General features: G+C 42.1%; 2 protein-coding genes and 1 long non-coding RNA gene across 3 annotated transcripts; 1 reads left to right on the forward strand and 2 right to left on the reverse strand.

Moving 5' to 3' along the window:
* The first annotated feature begins 2486 nt into the window (after positions 1–2486).
* Positions 2487–4481, forward strand: LOC119225436 (uncharacterized). Its single transcript, XR_005121124.2, has 3 exons — positions 2487–2734; positions 4034–4099; positions 4377–4481. It is a non-coding gene; the product is annotated as an uncharacterized LOC119225436 (long non-coding RNA).
* Positions 4482–4656: 175 nt separating this feature from the next.
* Positions 4657–8007, reverse strand: LOC119225251 (arrestin domain-containing protein 3-like). The gene is made up of 6 exons (XM_037482983.2): positions 7518–8007; positions 7061–7118; positions 6830–6974; positions 6041–6137; positions 5672–5928; positions 4657–5439 (listed from the first exon to the last, which is right to left on the reverse strand). The coding sequence occupies exons 1-6, from the start codon at positions 7771–7773 to the stop codon at positions 5212–5214; spliced, it is 1041 nt and encodes a 346-aa protein (XP_037338880.2). The 5' UTR covers positions 7774–8007; the 3' UTR covers positions 4657–5211.
* A 1799-nt stretch (positions 8008–9806) lies between these two features.
* LOC119225640 (arrestin domain-containing protein 3-like) lies at positions 9807–15139 on the reverse strand. Its single transcript, XM_037483648.2, has 6 exons — positions 14389–15139; positions 13924–13981; positions 13605–13752; positions 12979–13075; positions 12057–12313; positions 9807–11921 (listed from the first exon to the last, which is right to left on the reverse strand). The coding sequence occupies exons 1-6, from the start codon at positions 14642–14644 to the stop codon at positions 11253–11255; spliced, it is 1485 nt and encodes a 494-aa protein (XP_037339545.2). The 5' UTR covers positions 14645–15139; the 3' UTR covers positions 9807–11252.
* Between the last annotated feature and the right edge of the window lie 5375 nt (positions 15140–20514).

The following is a 20514-nucleotide window of genomic DNA, read 5'->3' on the forward strand; positions in this document are numbered from 1 at the left end:
CTGCGATGCTTCCCCGGGTCCCTGAGGAGGCTTAGGGGGACTTACCTGCGATGCTTCCCCGGGTCCCTGAGGAGGCTTAGGGGGACTTACCTGCGATGGTTCCCCGGGTCCCTGACGAGGCTTAGGGGGACTTACCTGCGATGGTTCCCCGGGTCCCTGAGGAGGCTTAGGCAAAGGTTTAATGTCTGGAGTACCAGTGGCTCTTTTAAACCACCGGCTGTTTAACTGGTATACGCACTCCACTCTAGCACAGCTCCTTTTAGATAATGGTTCATGGGGACTTACCTTTAAAGACTTACCTTGTCCATGGGTGGAAATTGAGGGGATGCTACGGAAAGATTTAGAGGAGGAGCGAGAAGAAGAACTAGAGGAGGAGCGAGAAGAAGAACTAGAGGAGGAGCTAGAAGAACTAGAAGAGGAGCCAGAAGAATTAGAGGAGGAGCTAGAAGAACTAGAAGAGGAGCCAGAAGAATTAGAGGAGGAGCTAGAAGAACTAGAAGAGGAGCCAGAAGAATTAGAGGAGAAGCTAGAAGAACTAGAAGAGGAGCCAGAAGAATTAGAGGAGGAGCTAGAAGAAGAGGGAAAGGAGAAGGTACCAGAGGAGGGAGGAGACGGCCCAGGTGAGGTGCCGATCAGAGAGGCCGGTCCTCTGATCCTGAGGATGGTCCGCAGGATCCCGGGCCGGTTAGGGTCCGGGATCTGGACGCTGGTGTAGCTGCACCGTCGGGCCATCTGAGGGTAAATAAACAACAACACAACCCTCAGATCACCGATGCACATCGTGGTCATTTCTCACATTAAAAGTAGATTCAAAGTAGATGTCATGCAATAAATAATACACTAACAAAAGAAAACGCAGGATAATAAAACTGTTTGCATTTGGTTCAGTGTTGAAAACTGAAGGAGGGCTTACACATGCTGCTGGTATCAAACCCACGGACAGTCATATTATTAAATTGACCCCTGACCTGGTCTGATATTGCAACACCATTTTCTTTTCATAATTCATGAGAAAATGAAAGATTTGGCGGTGTAAATATGAAAGAAGATAGAGTCTATCAGTTGTTTATTCTAAATATGAATATGTGCATGTATTTACATGTGTGTACATTAAGAATCAGTCAGGAAGCTTTATTACAGTCTACACAGAGTACATCTAACATTCAGACTAGTGTGAAATATAGTGTAAAATATAGAACTGGTATCGGGCGTTTTCCTGAAACCAGTCCTTCTTCAATTTATCACCTCTTTATTCTATGAGTTGTACATCGCAGCGCGAGGGGGAGGTGCAGCACGCGCACATGCAGTCCTATACGGTTACCTAACAAATCGCTCTTGTCACTCTTATGAAATGCATCAACCACGAGCAGAGTGCATTTCGATGTTAAATATCAAGAGAAATAGTGTATAATACATATATATACACAATAATACATTCATAAGTAAGTTTCAACCACCGTGACTTCACCTTCACGTTGTGACGTCACACCTCAACCGTCTCTATGGACCCGGTGGTTTCCAAATAAAAACATTTATTTCAGCGTTCCATGGCGTTCTCAGCGCCATTTTTTTTTCACAAATTCCAATGTTAATCTTCGACGATTTGTTACCCTCAAACCAAAATAACAGTGTTTTAAAACATCTACACTAATTGTTGACACACCCCAGAGTTGTCCCGCGAGATGTAACACATCCCGCCCCTCCAATAATCATTTTACACGGAGAAATCCTCGACTGAGTGTCTTTGTCCATCAAATCTTATTTCTTTCACCTTTAAACTCAATGTGTCTCAGTCGTGTATAACCTGGGGACCCTTCTAAGGATGTAAGAGGATCAAAACGTTGTCTTACTTGAACACCGAAGGTTCCAATCACAGCCAACTTCCTTCAGCAGGTGGTCGTCCTCGATGCTCCGCCGCTCCTGAGGGCCTGTTTCAGCCTCGTCTGTGCTCCACAAAATATGTTATGTAGTCGTTCACTTCTCCAACAATATTCGTATCCAGTAGATTCCGTCCAGCAGTCAAAAACTCAAAGATTTCGTTCTCAGCAGTTTGCTTTCACAAGAGGTTTAAAGTTCGTGTTCAAGTCAAAGTGCAAAAGGAACGTTCAGAAAGTCCGCTGACCTTAAATACCCTCGATCGGGTCATCGTTCGGTTGCCATGGCAATTTAGGGCGCGCGTGCGTGCGTATTTGTACGTGCTCTCGTTTTTTAAAATATATATCGATTTTTATTTATTCCGGTATTATCCACGTTCTTTTCGTTCTGGTCAACATTTTAGTTGTTTATCATGCTATGTTGTGAACACAGCTTAAATAGTTGCTAACACTGCAGCAGACCATAAATATCATTAAATAAATTGCATTAAGGACCAAGTGGGAAAATGTTCAATATATGTACATGCAGGGCCGGCTCTTCCTACAGGCGACCGCCTAGGGCGCCAAGTTCGTGGGTAGCGCCCTCTAGCATAACGCATCTTTCTTCCAACAACTTTGATTAACGAAATAAAACCCAGGTGAAATAAAACCATGATTAAAACTAATAAACATGGCGCCCCCGCCATATGTACGGTATGTTATATGTGTTTGGTGGGGGCGCGACGGTCACGCGCAGCGGAGCTTATGGTTGCGTGCGTTGCAAGGCAATGGTCACACTCGGATCAACATAACATCAGTGCAAACTCTGGTGCAAAGGAACGAAGAAAAGCAGCAGGAGGAGAAGAAAGCCCTGTAAAGAGGTAACGTTACGTATTTCCACCTCAGACAAGTCATTTCATGGCACACATTGGATGCTTTAGATTAACACTGTGGTCGTTTACACAGCTAGTGTTGCCCTTGTTAGCCAACGTGCTTTAAGACTTAAGGAGCCTTCCAGCTAGCATAGTGATGACACATTCTAATCACTAATCAAAATACACTTCTTCACGGTTCCACATTGAGACTTGTCCGGGACACTCTTTACCTCCATTATGCCGATTTTATTTTACCGATTTGAAACCGAATACATTTGTGTGTGACGTTAGCTAACGTTAGCTAGCGTTTTTCATAAGTGACGTTAGCTAAAGTTAGCTAGCGTTTTTCATAAGTGACGTTAGCTAACGTTAGCTAGCGTTTTTCATAAGTGACCTTAGCTAATGTTAGCTAGCGTTTTTCATAAGTGACGTTAGCTAACGTTAGCCAGCGTTTTTCATAAGTGACCTTAGCTAACGTTAGCCAGCGTCAGCAGCTTCGTTCCTAGCAAGCAAGCCATTATTCGCATAATTTAAAACGGTTTAATTTAACGTTAGGTACTTAAATATCAGAAATTGTCTAAACGTTAGACATTTTTACAAACTCCTTAATTGTTACCTATATTATTTGCACAATATTACAACTCATCTGCGTTGTCAAAGGGAAACGTACCTAAATAAATGAAAATTATTAAGCTGTACCCGGACTTTTGTTCATAGACAAGTGAAACGCTGATGTAACATAACGTTACTTGTCCAAATGACAAAGGCCTCAAATCATTAATGTCGAGGCATTCTCTTCAGATTAGTTTTTTTTACCCGATAGTAACTGTTTTTTATTGTTTTTAATTGCATTTATTATGCCTGGTTTGTTTGTTGGTTTTATTGTTTATCTGTGCTATATATGTACTGGTTTTACTTAAAATGTCTTTGAGTACCATGTAAAGCGCTATTTCAATCAAATGTATTAATATCATTACTAACAAATGGTATTCTCTTAATGTACAATCTGGTATATATATATGCATTCCACACAATATGTTGTCTAGATTGTATTTATGGTAATGCAGAGACACTCACCTCCTGAACAAAGCTCAGCTGATCCCCAGGTTCACCTCTCTCTGAACCTTTTAAGTTTTTATTTATCATAGTTATTGGTGGTAGTATTAATAAAGCTATAATCATCTGTAATAGTTGAATATGACCTCACCCTTCCATTCATTGTAAACGACTTTCAACCCCATTCTTGATCGTTTCATCATTTTAAAGAACTTCACTGATGTGGTTATTCTCTGTGCTTAAATACAGCTGCAGGTGAAGAGACATGTAGGACCACACCTAGCACAGCAGCTGGTGAAACAGAGCATGCAGCAGGTAATCTATTTAATAATCTTTATTTGACTTTACACTTACAAAACAATAATTTATTTACACCTAATTCAAATTTTTGAATAATTGTTTACTCTAAAACACTACTGATCCTGTTAACAGAAGAATTTTTTTTTTTAGATGCATTTACTCCCTGTCGTATGACTCACAAGATCAGTAATAAATCTCAACATATGACCAAGAGAAAAAATCAGTCATTGTATTTCCTATTGCCATAATCTGTATTAATAGATGAACATCAATTGTATGTATTTGCCTTCAGGTGAAGGAGCAACAGACACAACTCGCCCTGATTCTGCACTACAGCCTGCAGACACTTTCTCCCCCACAACAAGTTCGGATGTCCATGAGTCCATGAAGGAAGAACCGATTGATCCCCCCCCCCCCCGCCGACACCGCTAGCGAACGCGGAAGCACCTCCCCCCCCCCGTTGACCGATCGAATTGGGTCACGGCTTGTCGTTAAGGGGTAAAGGTGCGTCCCGGAGCCAGACAAGTTGAGAACCACTGCTCTAACGGACCACAATATCATATAAATTAATCTCAATCATCTCCTCCCTCGTCATCCCAGTTCCTTCCATCGCAGTGCTTCTGCACACCCCAATCCATTTCCTGTTTATTCAAGCGGTGAGATACCATAGAATCTCACTAACAACAGCTTTCAGTAACAGACTTCCACAGAACACAAGAAAGATTGGAACTTTAATTCACATTAGATTTATTTAAACACAGGTTGCAAGCAAAACCCATCCTTCTTGTAAACAAAAACAGGTTTTTTTGTCTCTTACCCCCACAGGAATTTAACTACGTGCTCAAGACTGCAGGACTGAAATGGAAAATGTCACACATGTTCCTGTCAAAAACATATTTGTTCATACATTATACTCTAATAAGGAGATGATTATAGACTAATATATGGCTGAGTATTGATTATTATACCGCAGACATTATTGTAGAAGAATATATGTGCATGCACAAAACATTTTCCTCCAACAGCTTAAATGTCCTCATTGGCTGTCAGTATTTTTGGTTTGAATAACCGTTTGGAGGAGCCTGTTGTGGCTCCTGATTATAATACCCACTTTACATGTTTGCGTGTTAAGTGGGATCTGGTGCGGAGTACCCGTAGGCCCCTGAACCCGCCGGTGCAGAAGGTCCAATAGGGTAGGCGGGGGGAAGGAGGTCGCTGTAACTTGGTGCCCCAAAAGATCCAGCTGGGTAAGGCCCCAGAGCTCCACCGGGCTGAAGGGTAGCAAAACCACAAGGAACTACGACCAGGGGAAACTCCACCTCCGGGTCAATGGCAAAGCTGATGTCCAAATACACCTGGGAGAGGGAAATATGTGAAACTACCATTCGTTTGTCTCAATAGAACAGTATTAATTATATTAACATTAAATGTTTGTGTACTGTAATTATATATGCTCTTGAGTAGTTATGGTATTTGTTTCTAATAGTTGCTGAAGCTTGGAATTCAGACAAGAATTGTCTTTGTAACAATAGTATGTGGATACTCAATGTCTTTGTTGATGTGACATTATTTGGCATGACTACATACCTTCAGGTAATGGTTAACTGAGATGATTTCACAATCTTGGAGAGTATAGATGACGTCGGCAGGAACCGTGAACTGACAGGACGCAGTTTCCGCTGAATTTGGTTCGATAGTCTCCCCAACTGTTTTCAACAGACTCTGGTCACTGACTTTAATGGAGGCATTGGCCCGGTACACTATTTTCTGCTGCAAACTGAATTTAGCCTTTGTTTGTTTGGAAGAGGAATTGCTGATTTGGGCAGCAACAGACACAGTGTCACCTATCAAAATCAAAAATGATATATGCATCGTTATGCACCGTCATTAATGTCATAACACAATCATGAAATTAGACATAAAACATCTGTTAGCCATGTATTAAAGTGACTGTACCTGGAGAGCACAAGTTTGTGTTAATGGTGGCAGACATTTCAAGCTGTCCGCTGGCGAAACCGCTCATCTTTTTATCCACTGAACCAGACTGTGGACACTAGAACAACAAAAACAAACAAAATATTCTTTTGTATGAGTGCAGCTACATCTGGGTGAAATTCAACATAGAAAATATCTTATATTGGTTATCACCATAAAAAGGGAACCATTTATACATCCCAATGGGAATCCTTCCTAATTAGATATAAGTGGTCAGGCAACACTGTGTACTCTCTCCATCCTCTAATGGACCACAATATCATATCAATAAACCTCAATCCTCTCCTCACTCGTCATCCCAGTTCTTTCCATCCATTTCCTGTTCATTTACACAACCGGTTTCTTTTGTTTGTTCCAATGTGAAGCATCGTTGAATCTTAGATTACTGTAAGTTGTGTTGACTCGTACCTATCTTATGTATATTTAAAGTCAAGACGCAGCTTCTCCTTCAACTCAGCAATGTGTGTCGAGACCTTTGTATAGTGCACTTCTGTTATGATAGAGATTTCTCCATGCTAGAGACTTCATTACACTTTTCAGACACGTTCAGTATCAAATTCTTTTCATCCCCAACTCTGCATTGTTTCCTTACCTTTAAACCCTCTCATCCTTTCTACCAGTTATTGCCAGCTGGCTCTTTAGTCATGTGATTTGCTATCTAGAATATTTTCTTTTCAAATATTTGAGTTCATTTGCAATGTGACTAGTGTAATAAATTTATAACACGTATCGTTGTGGTGTCCCACTTACTATTGCCTGGACATTATGGGAGGATTTTGAAACAAAGTTGAGGTCTTTTACTACGGAAGAAGGCAGCCTCCAGCTCCTGGACACCTTTGCTACCAGCATGTAGCAAATCTTTCCATGTAAACCTTTGAAGGAGGACGGCATGACCCTGGAAGAAAAGAAACGGTCCACAAATGCAAGACTTTTCAAACGCAAACACAGTAGTCCGACTAGATGCTAGAAATGTACACTTACCCATGTGGAAATGTAAACCCAAACTTAAATTGATGGTCTCCTTTGGGAAGTACAGTACCTGCAAAATAACTGAGAATTACTTACACTTTTTGTCTCCTCAGTTGGATTCATGCAGAAATACCTCGTTCCCGGAGGTCCACGTGTATTCAATTAAATTATTGGTGGTGGTTGCAGAAATTAATGAGATGCTTAAGTTGACTAGTGTGTGTGTGTGTGTGTGTGTGTGAGAGAGAAAGGGCGTCGGTGCTCAAAGTGTTGGTTAGATAACAGCGTGTGTAAGTCCTGGTAAAAGGATGCTGGGCGCTGTAACACTTCACACGAAGTAGCAACATATACATCGCAACATGTGGAATACCTATTATTGTTCAGTAATTCAGTAAACAGCAATATGAGGCATACACACGATGGTTCAAGATGAGGAAGCAAAGCTTAAGGGGGAAACAATTATACCACCTACCATTCTCCTTCTTTTCAACCAAGTACTCTTTGAGGTCCAGGTAGGTCCTGTGCGCACTGTACGATTTCCTCTTGTCGCCGGTGCCCTCCGACCAGTGCACGTTCGCGTCCCCTTTGAGCTTCACGCTCAGTCCCTTCACTTTGGTTTCTTTTGTCAACGTGAAAGTGACCATGCCTTCGATGGTATCCCCTTGAGAAAAGGTGCGCCCTGCGTTGAGAGGTGCATAAACCAAACTAAAGCCCTTTATCGGAGACATTTTATGATTAAACGCCGCGAAGAGCGACGGCTCACTGTCCGCTCCTCTCAACAGGCTCCGCGCCCTGAGGTGGCACCCTCCTGGAGATTGAGCTCACCAAAAATAATCACTCTAGCATCGTCTGTAAAAGTACTTATTTGCAAAGATCTTTGTGTCAAAACGAGCAAAACACCAAGTAAATCAAACGAATGAGAAGCAAGAAAGTACAACGTGGTTTCGCTTGAAGCTTATGTAACGCCGACGGGTGGATCGATAATGAGAGTAAGATCGAAAACTGTCAGCTGACCTGGGTGGGTGGGGTCATCCATTACAATCCAGATAGCAATGCCTATCCTGCCACATTCAAACATAAAAATGTTCAATACATCATTTTAATGAACTTGTATTTTTGCTGTTAATTCTTATAGTTATATATGCAATATGCGTGTTATTCCAATTGTTTAGATGTTACAATGACAAATGTAGCCGTTGGCATTCATTGCAGACCACAAGCAAAAAAAACCTAAGAGCGTAAATATGTTGTGCCAGTAACCATCTACGTTATGTATAAAACATGGGCCAATTAAAATCGAGATAGTACTGGACATTTGCGCATGTGACGTCACTACACCAGCTGCGTTGTAAGCGTAATCCGCGCGAAATTCAAAGTCAAAATTACGGAGTCCGCCGATGTCGCAGATCTGAGACCAGTTTTACAAAGCTGTGATCGACGTCTTCACGAGGAAAGAGCCGCGGATGGATTTTATGTACAGAAAATCTACCGATTGGTGAGTCAGAAACTATTTCGGGCTTAATATTGGAATGATAAATGTGGTTGAATGAATGGCGACTGCAAGCCATTCACCTTCATATTCAGCAGTGTGTGTTTTATTGATGCTGACTGACTAATATAATTGGCCGCTGTGCAATAATTAAGCAATAATGTCCGAGGCCGGACTTTGTCATCAAGCAGGTTACAATCGGTGGCCGAAGATAGCACGGCCTCTAACGGACACTTTTCCCGCTCTTTTTCTATAGGCGATCGCCACCGAAACCTCAGTAATAACTAGTGTGTGCGCGTGCGTGCGCCCGAGCGAGCAAGCGAGAGAAAGAGTTGAACTTTTTCACAGTAGCCGTGAAATTACATTTGCTGATGTTGCAAGACTGGTGGAGGAAAACTCAAAACAAAAAAGAACAAAATAAAGTGTACAAATTTTTCCATGAGGAATCTTTCCATCAGTATCAAGGTAACCTAAGTGAGAGTGATGCTACTGAACTGTTAAATAGAATGACAAACTAGCGTCTCCACTTGGACATAATGTATGTAGAGTATAGAGGATACCCTGAATCCATTTTCGTCGAACATCTCCATCAACAGGGAAGAAATGAAACGACAGATATAACATTAGCTGCTTTTGGGAATAACAAGAACAGCCCGGTACGCTACAATAAATCTTGCTCGTTGTTTGATCCAATTAGTTTACCGTTACCAGACAGGAAGAAGAAGATTACCATAACGATTGCGTATTTCCGGTAACAAATGCGGAAGTTGTGTGAAGTCTATTGTGATATGTCATCCTGACTGGAAATGTCTTTATCGACCATGCGTGTGTATGTGCCGCGCTTGTGTGTAACGTTTACTGTTTTGACGCCACTGACCACAGGATATTGCTCCACGGGCTTTTACGGTTTACACAATAAAGCATATAACATTAGGTTAAAGAAAGTGTTCAGGCATTGGTCTGTTTACACAGCTTTTCATTGTTTTAACTCATTGCTATTTAACTAGTATAGGCCCTAATATTTTTGATAAAATGGAAGAACTGAGGCTGGATGAGATTGTTCGCAAAGACCTCAAACGCATGCCCCCCCCCCCCTGAGCTTCATCTGCAGTGTGCCACTCAAAGAGGCAAGTACTAAGGAAGAGAACAATAAAAGGGGACACTAAATAGCTGTCAAGAGACTCACAAAAAGAAATAAAAGGGGGAAAAAACCACCATCAAAGACAAAACAACAATGATTCAATAAAGGAGTCACTGACAAACCTTCTCTTGCCATTGTTTATTTTCATCTCAAAGTCAAAGAAAACACTGCCTTCTAGCAAGTTTAACAAAAGCTTGGTTTGCTCAGTATTGTGTCGATGAAATAGACAGAAGAAGTTGTCTAGTGTTGACCAATATATTGAGAAAATGCAAATTCAGCCAATTGCTTTATAAACATATGAAAATATTTTTAAAATAGTCCTTGTCGTCCAGTTTCTTTCAACTAGCCTCCACACATCAGATTGAGGTAGAGATATCAGTATATAATGTATACCAGAGGTCTACATCCGGACCCAGGAGCCGTCCCATCCGAACCAAAGCTAAAAAAAAGGCGGTTGTGGTTTAAACGTGACTTTTTGACTGAGCAGCTTCACTCGTCTCTACGGTAGCGTCCTAAAGCACAGAACAAGTGCATTAGAGCTAAACCATCCCACGTGATACCACTCGACCAATAGTCTTTGTATTCCAGGCAGGACGATGATATCGTCTCAACAGACAGACGAGAGAGGTAGCGGCAAATTATGAATAAAAAGACGGTAGAAAGAAAAGAAAGATAGCGAAATTTGAGAAAAAGACAGGTGAGATGGAGAAAGCGAGAGAAGGGGACGGGTGAGAAAAATGAGGAACAAATGAACAGCGAAAGTAAAGTATTTAATCCATAATGAACAAAATTGTTTCTGTTCGCACTTCCAGCTGCAGCTTACCAAACAAGTGGGAGAGTGGATATATACATATATTCTGATAAACTTCAAATGTTTAAATGTGTAGATTTCTTAGTTATAAGTTGCTGAGACTGACAGATCCAAATGTGAAGGAGAAAAGGAGAAATTCAAGCTTTTCTTCTATTATTTATTTTAAATGCAGCCCTTATTTTACTTATTTTAGAACATTATTTATATTTGCATTCACACATATGTTCAGTTCTTTGTTACGTAAGAACGTGTATGTTATGTAAAAGAGTTTTAGAATCGTGAATTCATTTGATTTGTTAGTTGTGTATTGATTACATGCAAATGTTGATACAACTCTATTCCTCTGTTTAATCACACTAAGTAGTCACAATATGATCTTCCGGACCTTTTGCTTCTAGAATTTTTTTCCGAACTGGACCTATTCACATTTTAGTGCTATATACCGTTAAAAAATATATCAGTTGAGGCTTCCTGTGTTGAACATTGAACATGGCACGTGTGCATACACAGCGTATCCGGACGGATGAGGTTTGAGCAGTTGCAAGAAGACAATAAGCCACCGTAACTAAGAAGGATAAAACATCCCGATACGATGCACAAATACCTTTTGCCCATATAATTGTTTACATGCAAACAAAATGAGGCACTGAGTGACATTTTTGTTTACATTCACTCCTAAAAACCTAGGTGATCAGATTCCACATTTAAAAATAAATTAGTATTTCACATCAAAAATAACTGATTCAGTCATAAAGCATAGTTTCTATTATTTGGCATCTGACTTGTCAGTAGCGGAAGACGGGAAAAGGAGAGAATATGCTGGAGGAGCTTCGTCCGATTGAGACAGAAAGTCTGTGCTCATCACTGCTGCAGAAGACGGCGGGTTGTATGAAGGAGCAGTTGGAGATATGCTAAAGGGTGGAGCTGTAGGTGATGGGGCAGATGGGGGTGGATGAAATGTTGGGGCTGTAGGCGGAGGGTGAAGCAGAGAAGGCGATGATGAGGATGGAAATGGAGATCCATAAGAAGCCAATCGTGGCACTGGGTCAGGGTATCCCCCATTCACGTGTGAAGACGGAGCCGGGTACACACCTGGTGGACTAACATTCAGAGACGGGTTATATGGGTACGCAGGTGGTGGTGCTGGATACTGTTGGGCCCCTGGGTATCCATAGTTGCCTGAGTGTGGGGATGCAGGATAAGGACCCATAAACACAGCAGGAGCAGGGACGCCTCTGTTGACTGGACCCCCAAAATCCCTCGGCGGATAAGGACCCATGGACACCGCAGGAGGAGGGAAGTCTGTGTTGCCTGGGCCCCCGGCGGCTCCAGCTGGGTAGGGGCCCCTAACAGCACCATTATCGAGGTCTGGAGGAATAATGACCACTGGGAGCACTATCTCTGGATCGAAAGCAAAGCTGATGTCCAGATACGCCTAAGAAAAAGAAAAAACATGGCAGCCTGAATGGGAAACCTGTGCTTTGCTTCTATCTAGAATTCCAAGAAAACACAAAGAATTTGCTAAATCTTTTATGAATATGTTTAACAAAAACAATCGCTTGCTGCATACCTTTAAAGTGTATGTCACTGAGATAATGTCACAATTCTGGATTGTTGGCATCTGATCACGAGGTATTGGTATTGCACAGCGTACTTCCTTCTGTGTTTGGGACTTAATACTGTTGTCAACCACTTTGAGTACAACGTTGCTCTGGTGTCTGGTACTGCTGTTGGCGTGGTACACCACATCCTGAATCAAACTGAATTTGGGTATCATCTCACTAGACGAAGAGTTGTTGATTTTTGCCAGAATAGCAATACTTTCACCTAGGAGAAAAAAAAAACATACATTTTATTCTAAATCAAGTTTCATATAAAACAACATAATGGACTATTATTATTAGTGTTATATAAACGCAGTTCAATGGTCCGCCTGAAAATATTACTCACGTTAAATCAACGGTGCTGAAATGCTAAACCCACCTACTTATTGTGCCATGCATGTTTATTTACAAGTACTGTCTCACCGAGACTGGAAATAACACAGTAACTATGATGTTTAGTACCTTAATCATAATGACCCTCTGAAATGCTTCTGAAATGCTTCCTACATCAACTCTTCTTTTCATGCTCCATTAAAACCATCACTGACAACAAACATCAGGTGTGAGCAAGGATGCACACTATCAAGGCACCACAAACATATAAATAAATAAATAATGTTTAACGTGTGTCTACTCCAATGACAACGCAGAAATTGAAAGACAGGATTTCTGCATTCAATTTCTTTCTTTTTGAAAAAAGCATGAAAGGATGAAATCATTCATGAAGTACAATGTCAACAACACTGCAGTTTTATTAATTCAATACTTTGCTATGGTTCGTTGCTTAGGTAACCGTCACTAACATACAGAATAGTTCCCAGTAACCGTCTTCAGCATAACATCTCCTATGATTACATGAACCCACCACGTTTGAGGAGAAATGCTTACCTGGGTGAAAGCCACACTTGTCAACGATGACATCCATATGTACCTGTCCTTTGGAGAAAAGGCCCATCTCTTTCTTTGTGGAACCTACTTGGCGTAACTAGAATGCAATAAAAAGGGACATTGACATTACAAGTGCATGGGTTAAGCATTTCAGAATTAGAGCAGTAGAGTAATCGAACCATTACTAAAACTATTCTTACTACTTTATTTTTAATAACATTTGAGCAACACAACTAATGTGCAAATCCTGTTAAGTTTTTTTTCCTCCTCAGAATACTTTTTGACTTGTTATAGCTAATACCATTGAATGGGGAAGCCATCCAGTAAGCCACAGCAGCGAGCGAGCTGCACGACTGACACCTCAAATGGATTGTAATCATCAACATAATTGTTATTAATAACACCTGTGCTTCGGCAACGTTAAAATGTCTACTGTAGGATGTTTGTTTGAGAGAATTCTGAAAGACCTCCACTATCTTTTTCATTTCCCATAGTCCAATTCTATTTTTTTAGCTACACCACCCATTAGAAGTGCCGCCCCCCAAAAAGGTCTCCTGGCACTATACTAGAACTATACTTTCTCTCTAGGAACTAGTAGTGGATCTATTTCATAATATTTTACACACCATCAGAGAACCACGGTTTGGATAGGACTTGGAGACAAAACGTATGTCCTTTTCTACTGTTTGGTCCATCCTCCAACTTCGGGACAACTTGACCTCCAGCTTGTAGACAATCTTTCCATGAACCCCTTTGAATGATGATGGCATGCTTCTGTAAAGCAAAACCAGCAGCGGATTCAATTTTTATGCAATGAATTAACATCAATAACTGGAGTAGAAATAGAAAAGAATGTGCATGACTACGCTACTTGGTCCTGTTTGTCTGTTTGTCTACAGTGGGAGTGCAAACATTGTGTTTTGGTAAGCGTTTTATTGTACTTACCCTGTTGGTATCTTGAAGCTGAATTTGTAGATATGGATTCCTTGGGGAATTACAGTGTCTAAAAAAAGGACAAAGTTCTAGTTTTATTACTAACAATGGTCAACTGCCAAGACCTCACTTTGAAGTGTTATAAATGACACCTTTCACAACACGGCCCTTCATAACGAGATAGTACTACTGTTACATGCATGAGCGCTGCATTTTAAGTATTAGTCACTTTGTTACTATTCACAGTGAGCCACGGTCAAAAAACGACGAACAACTACAACCAACCACACTTTTATTAGTTTTGACATATTCAAGTTAACGTAAAATCGTGCCATAACCATCGCCGGGGACATAGAAAAGTGCACAAGGGGGGGGGGGGGGGGGCAGCAACACAGCAGGCCCGCACCGTGCCAGGGGGGGGGGGATAAAAAAAACAACGCAAAACCGTGTAGAAGTAACAAGAAGTCCGCAGCTCACCCTTACGGTTCTCTGGGATCAAAAACTGCTTGAGCTTGAAATATCTCTTGTGTGCATGGTACGTGTGGGTGCGGTCGCCGCTCTTCTTCGTCCACCGGACGTCGGCGTCTCCCTTGGCTTTCACAAACAGGCTCTCGACCGGTGTCTCCTTCAGCAAGGCCAGCGTCACTTTCCCAGTGAGCGCGTCTCCCTCCGAAAACGTCTCGTGCTCGTTGAGCGCGTCGTACGTCATCGTTAAGCTTTGGATGCTGGGCATTGTACACGAGGGTACTTGTTGAGCAACAAACCGAAACTATTAAGTCCAGTCCTGCTGAATACGTTCAAGTGCGTGCTACTTGCACCGAAAAAGAAGACACCCGCCCCTGGCGCCTGGACTGTGGGAGGAGGACACGCCCCTACGGGTGTCTCCGCAAAGACCTCTACTGCCACCTGGTGTCCAAGGGGCAGACTGCGGGCTCCTAGTCAAGAGCACCGAACTCCTCCCGGTCATCGATCACAGGGACACGGGAGAAACATTTCACCCCGAAGATGAATACCTGCCGTGCAGGTGCAGTATGGACTATGTATGAGGGATAAAGCAGTATTCTGCTGCGGCCTCGAGGCTCACAAGCACATTATTACACCAAGTCACTATGCGGACAAAAGGACAATAGAATTAGTCTTCAATGGACTGTCTGTGGCTAAAGTTTGGAATACACTGGCCTCGGAGGTTTGCCCCACAGTGGAAGGAGGCTATTCTCAATCAGCCCGGTGTGGTGTAAACTAAAGGTGCTATGGACACAGTTACTGCTCCAATGTGGTGAGTACATTTAGCGGGAGAAGAGGTGAAGTCAGGACCTCACAAGACATGCGAAATTAAAGCGAGCAGCAACAAATATGAACATAGAAAATGGAGCGTGATATGAGAGTCAATTAACTTTGGCACAGGTTAGTTCCTGGTTTTCTTCTTTGGTGTTGCGCATGTTTGGCATTCGGTTTAAAACCTTCATTATTTGTTTCACGGCAAATGAGAATCCAACTCTTCCACTAACAATTCGAAATAAGTTGGGACCAGAAGAAATGTCATTCTTAAATTGGTAATGTTTCGTAGAGATAGTTGAGGCAGAGGTCACTTTAGATGTATTTTCCGGAATAATCCCCCTTACACGCATGGTTACTCGTTTTATTCAATGAAAACTACTTTAAAAGTAAAAATAGTCAGAAGATAGCCTCTACCTGGTAAGTTGTACACAAAAACTTTTGTAAATAGTATTTTTTTTCAGGAGAGGGATATGTGTAGGGCAGCAAAACATGGCATTTCCAAGTAACACAAGATTTGTGCTGTGGCCTTTGAGTTTTCTTATAAAGTATTCAACGTCTTGCTGGCTTATCTGGTCAGTGTAAATGTTTACAACTCATCTTATTAGTTTTATTGATGATGTAAACGAAAATGTAAACGTATAATTGTCTTCTAAGATGTTTCTTTTGGAATTTTTCTTTTTCTTAACCTTTAGGCAGTCAATAGAGATTTTCAGATGTTGTGTTGAGTGGCCCACCATTGAAAAGAAAGAAAAAAAACTATCTTTTGTAATTGATCCATTAATGACAAAGGCTTAAATCACCTCCCTCGGTAGAAGCTCATTAATCTATGTTGTGTATTTGCCTCTAGTTGGATGGGTTGTATCCCTGCTTTGGGGAAAAAGGGTGCGTTGGTCAAGTCCAGTCTTTATTAAGATTAATGAACAGCTTGACATTTTTAGTCCTCTGTCTGAATCAATAATTTTAATACTCATGAGGGCCAATGGGGATGTGAGCTCGCGGAACACACATTGTGGCCACGGGGCGCATGTTAAATGTCCAAGTGGTAATCGATGCAAAGAAATTAGCTATTGATCTCTTATATTTTTGTAATAGCTTATCTATTGGTTTGCTCTTTCGTAAAATTCCAAGAGCAGTCGGATGGAATTCTGCTGGTAATATTGCTGTGGGTTGTGCTTCTGTATATGTGTGTGCATTCACATACACCAAGCTTTCCATGTGTGTTTGTGGGTCATGTTTTAATTAGCACAGAGGGCAGATTGTTAAAAAAAAAACAAAACATCTTGAGGGGAATATTGGTGAGCTGCATCACATGCACAGTTTATACAAAAAAGGCAAGGAAATTCAGAATAAGATGGCTTTGTGCAAGTTAAATGCAGATCACAATTTTTCATCATCAAGTGTGGAACCACGTATTATGTACTAGAGACAGATTGTGAATGCCGCCTCACTTTAGCATCTTAAAATATGTTTCATAACTTAATTTGTGTGTGGAGAGTTGGTGATGCAAAACTAGGAACTGTAGGTACCGACCTTAATTCTAACCGGGGAAAACTGATCACATGTTCTTGTTTGTGAAAAATAAAAATCAGGCAAAGTGTTTGGTTTGTAACATTTCCCTCTCCTTTGTATGTGTTCTCACAGTGTGAGACGGATAGGAATCTGCTTTGCTGGGGCAGTGGCGACCTCGGCCAGACTGGACCCGGGGAGTCTGGGCCCATCGGTCCTGAAGAAGCCCACCTGAGGGAGTGAAGCTGCTTGCGTGCGGCTCCGGCCACTGCATTGTGATCACAGGTACAAATCCCAGTTTCCTTGTGCGCTATTTGTTGCTCTTATTGCACACTCTCGATGTCAAAACAACAAGGGTTATGAAAATAAATTATGGGTTTTTTCATCCAATGTCATTGTTTACCACGATAAAGTCTTTTAAATATAAATATATTGTTGTATCTGGTAGGTTTGCAGTATTTTGATTTATTGGAACAAGCTACATTTAACGGTTATATTGTTAAAGCTCTGTTTGCTGAAAGCCACGGCTATCCACTGAGGCTTCAGAATGTTTACAGAACAATTAGCTAAGTGAGACATTTGATCAAATGACGTGGAAGCAACCGAGCCCATAGAATCCATTAGCCACCGCCACACGCTCTGACATAAAATACACAAAACTGGCATTTGACGGACATGTTTTTCCCAAACTACCGAAAATGAATTCTCTCGTGGTGCAGTAAAAGAGATACTTTAGAGACACATCATGCAACATGCGTCGGGTTAACACACAACATGGAGTGTCTTCTTTCCTGACCATCAGGTAATACTGGCCTACTTATTTGCCAATTTGATAGAAATCCCGATGACAGGAAGGGAGGAGGCTCCTTTCGTACATTAGCTGGCAGCGGTCATAAATCAATAGCCAAGATAAGTCTTATGGATCACCCCAACACAAGGATCCTCTACCTCTGCCATCATTACAGCAAAAAAAGGTGACATTTTTGATGGATTAAAATGGCGCTGGCTAGCTCGGCCTAAATCATGTTAAGTGATGTGACATTGCAGTTTCACACATCATATTTCTGTCAAGACAATGATGGTGGAAGGCATTGTCAAGGCATGATATCTGACAACAGCAGACATCTGGGGGGCCCGGTTGAGATTTATGGGAAGGTTTTAGTGGTCTGAGGGAGATGGGAGAGAGTAAAAAGATCTCCTTTTTTGTGCATTGTCACTTCCAGAGTGACTGTAAATTTTGCTCCAGTGCTGTGGGAATTGGAGACATTTACACATCCTGACAAATTGCTTGCTGTAAAAGTATTTACTGTTCTTGTCCTGCTTTTATTCTCGGTTAGCCCACAGAAACGTGCCCCCTTTACCAGACGCAGAAATATTTACCCACAGAAAATTTATGAGACCGGCGTTTAAGTGACGTACCTGAGCTCGAGCCCAGCACACTTCATAATGGTGTCATGTTGAGAGCACCGGTCTGCTGTTAATGTTTTAATAGAGGTGGTCTTGAGTAGGTCATAATGGTTTTATACTAGCCACATTGTCTCAGATCTCAACCCAAAGAAAGGCTTGCTCATGGAAAAATAGCTCACAGGAGAAATCTGTGAGGTGCGGAAAAGAGTGAAGAACAGCTGACATTGTTCATATGAACCATTGTGTAAACTGTTTAAAACCAAACAACCCAGCGATTATCACCAAGCAAATTTCAACAATTAAGAGCAAAGGAGGCTCGTCCGAGGGCTCGTAGTTATGACAAACTCTGCGTCAATATTTAATGTTTAGTGTGCTTTTGTATTTGTGTTGAGATTGCACAAATGCTGTGGTAAAGAATAATTGCCGAAAATCACAATTATTTGTCTTGTCTGTAGAACTTGCTTTGATGAGGGTGAACAGATTCATCAAATTAAAAATGAATAAGCTTGTAAAACGATGAGAGTTCCAATGATTACCTGCGAGTACACTTAGGGTCTCCCGTGGTCTTTTATGTCCGTGGTTTCAATAACGCTCCCATGTTTTTCGAACAAGCATTACGAATTGTTGCCACTCGGTGGCACTATTAGACTGCCGATAAGAGCGGCGGCAGGGTGGGGGTGCGTGGGGGGGAGGAGGAGGGCGGCCCACACTTACCTCACACTCAGACAGAGCTATAATTTACTAATAGTGTGTGAGCCGCCATTTCTGTTATCTTTTAATAGATTTGTACGGGGGGAAAGCAGGTGCCTGTTGTTAATGTGTCCAATTGCCCAAGTTGCCTACAGAATTTAGGGCATCCATCACTGTCGTCGTCGGCGACACCCTGTCGTTCTACTTCACGCGGCGGGCCGGCCGAGCCGGGGCCGGTAACAGATGAGGCTTCTCTCTCCTCCAGACGCCCACAGTCGCACAGAGACGACCGCCATACGTGCTTGCACATGCATATACACAAAAAACGCACACCGCTATACAGCAGTCTTAGAGGGCAAACTGAACTTACACCATTTCCATAACACATGCATATATTTGGAAGGTGTATATTACAGAGATATCCCGAAAAAAAAACCTCGGCACCTGCTGTTGATGGTGATAATAAATTGATATCGAAGCATTAAGCGGAATAAATGGGCTATGTCTGAGAGAGGAAAGTGCCATTAAAAAAAATTAATCCCTCTAAACTTTGCCCTCTGCTGCTTTGAATTCTTGACCTCTCAGCTGCACCCTTGAGCTTAGCCGGGGGCACCACGTTGCTCGCAGGTTTGCTCTTCGCCCCTGGAAAACACCCCGTGCAGCTGTGTTTCTTTACACCCGGGCTGAGAGTCGGAGGGTATACAGAGGTGTCTGCTAATACCTTGTTAGGGCCGTTTCAGTTGCTCGGTCTCGGCGAGGTCAGTGTCAGTAATGCTTTAGTTGGAGGCCCTTGATCTGCTGGATGCGGGATGAAGCCACGGACTCACGTGCACGGCCGTTTGTGACCTACGCTGATTATCGGCCTCGCTCCTGTGAGTCCTATGGACTTATAGCTGTGGGATTTCTTTGGTCTGACGTGGTCACCTTGGTTAAGGTCTTTGAATGTTGTGAGCAAGGCCTAGATGATGTTGTATTTCTTTGTGTTCAGTTATATGTTTGAAAAGGACAGTAGGAGGACCCCTCTATGAACCTTGGTTTCAGGATTTAAACAACATGCTACATACGACCTAGCTTCCTAACCCTCTCTTCCTGTGTACATATAACATCATGCTACTTTTGTTTTCCAGCGTTTCCCTCTGCATGCTGTTGGTGAGCATTGTTCCATTTATGAGATAAGCATTCCTCCGAAGCGCCCCTCAGTCCTCAGCTGTGAACACCTAGTTCTTTCTGTTTTAATGATATCCATTAAAATAGATTACAGCAGGCACAGTTTGCCTTGACGTAGTCTTGAAATCCAACACGGATTTTTGTTTCGGGAAAAAGTTAAATCCTCCAAAGTAACAGGAACGGACAAATCCACCCGCCATGGGACTGATCCCTATTTGCATTCAGGGCACAGTTACACGTCTGTAGAATCAAATGAGTAGAACAAGTGAGGCTGAGAGACAGAGGCAGCGAAAGAGACGCAGACACGCACAGACAGTCCCAACAGCACAGCAAGTCCTCGAGGTGCCCTCATGACTCTCCCTTCGAGATGACCAGGGCCAGGTTCTGCCTTCAGGACAGGGTTCACGCAGACTGGAGTGACTACTTCCTCAAACGTGTAATTCACTTGGACGGTCGGGAAACTTTTTGTTGTAAATATGGAGATCCTTTTTCTCTTGCTTCCTGTCTTTCTATCAAGCCATGTATGCCTGTAGGCAAAAACTCCTTCACCTATTT

The sequence above is a fragment of the Pungitius pungitius genome, chromosome 5 (genome assembly GCF_949316345.1).
Source record: "Pungitius pungitius chromosome 5, fPunPun2.1, whole genome shotgun sequence".
Taxonomy (NCBI): domain Eukaryota; kingdom Metazoa; phylum Chordata; class Actinopteri; order Perciformes; family Gasterosteidae; genus Pungitius; species Pungitius pungitius.

What these genes read in the sequence shown, in the direction of transcription:
- LOC119225640 (XM_037483648.2), bottom strand. Translation starts at nt 14,644, where the DNA reads ATGCCCAGCATCCAAAGCTTAACGATGACGTACGACGCGCTCAACGAG. An exon ending in GATCCCAGAGAACCGTAAGG is followed by an intron (nt 13,982 to 14,388) that starts GTGAGCTGCGGA and finishes TCCTTTTTTTAG; the next exon opens with ACACTGTAATTCCCCAAGGA. An exon ending in CAGTGACATACACTTTAAAG is followed by an intron (nt 11,922 to 12,056) that starts GTATGCAGCAAG and finishes TCTTTTTCTTAG; the next exon opens with GCGTATCTGGACATCAGCTT.
- LOC119225251 (XM_037482983.2), bottom strand. Translation starts at nt 7,773, where the DNA reads ATGTCTCCGATAAAGGGCTTTAGTTTGGTTTATGCACCTCTCAACGCA. An exon ending in GGGTTTACATTTCCACATGG is followed by an intron (nt 6,975 to 7,060) that starts GTAAGTGTACAT and finishes CTTTTCTTCCAG; the next exon opens with GGTCATGCCGTCCTCCTTCA. An exon ending in CACAAACTTGTGCTCTCCAG is followed by an intron (nt 5,929 to 6,040) that starts GTACAGTCACTT and finishes TGATTTTGATAG; the next exon opens with GTGACACTGTGTCTGTTGCT.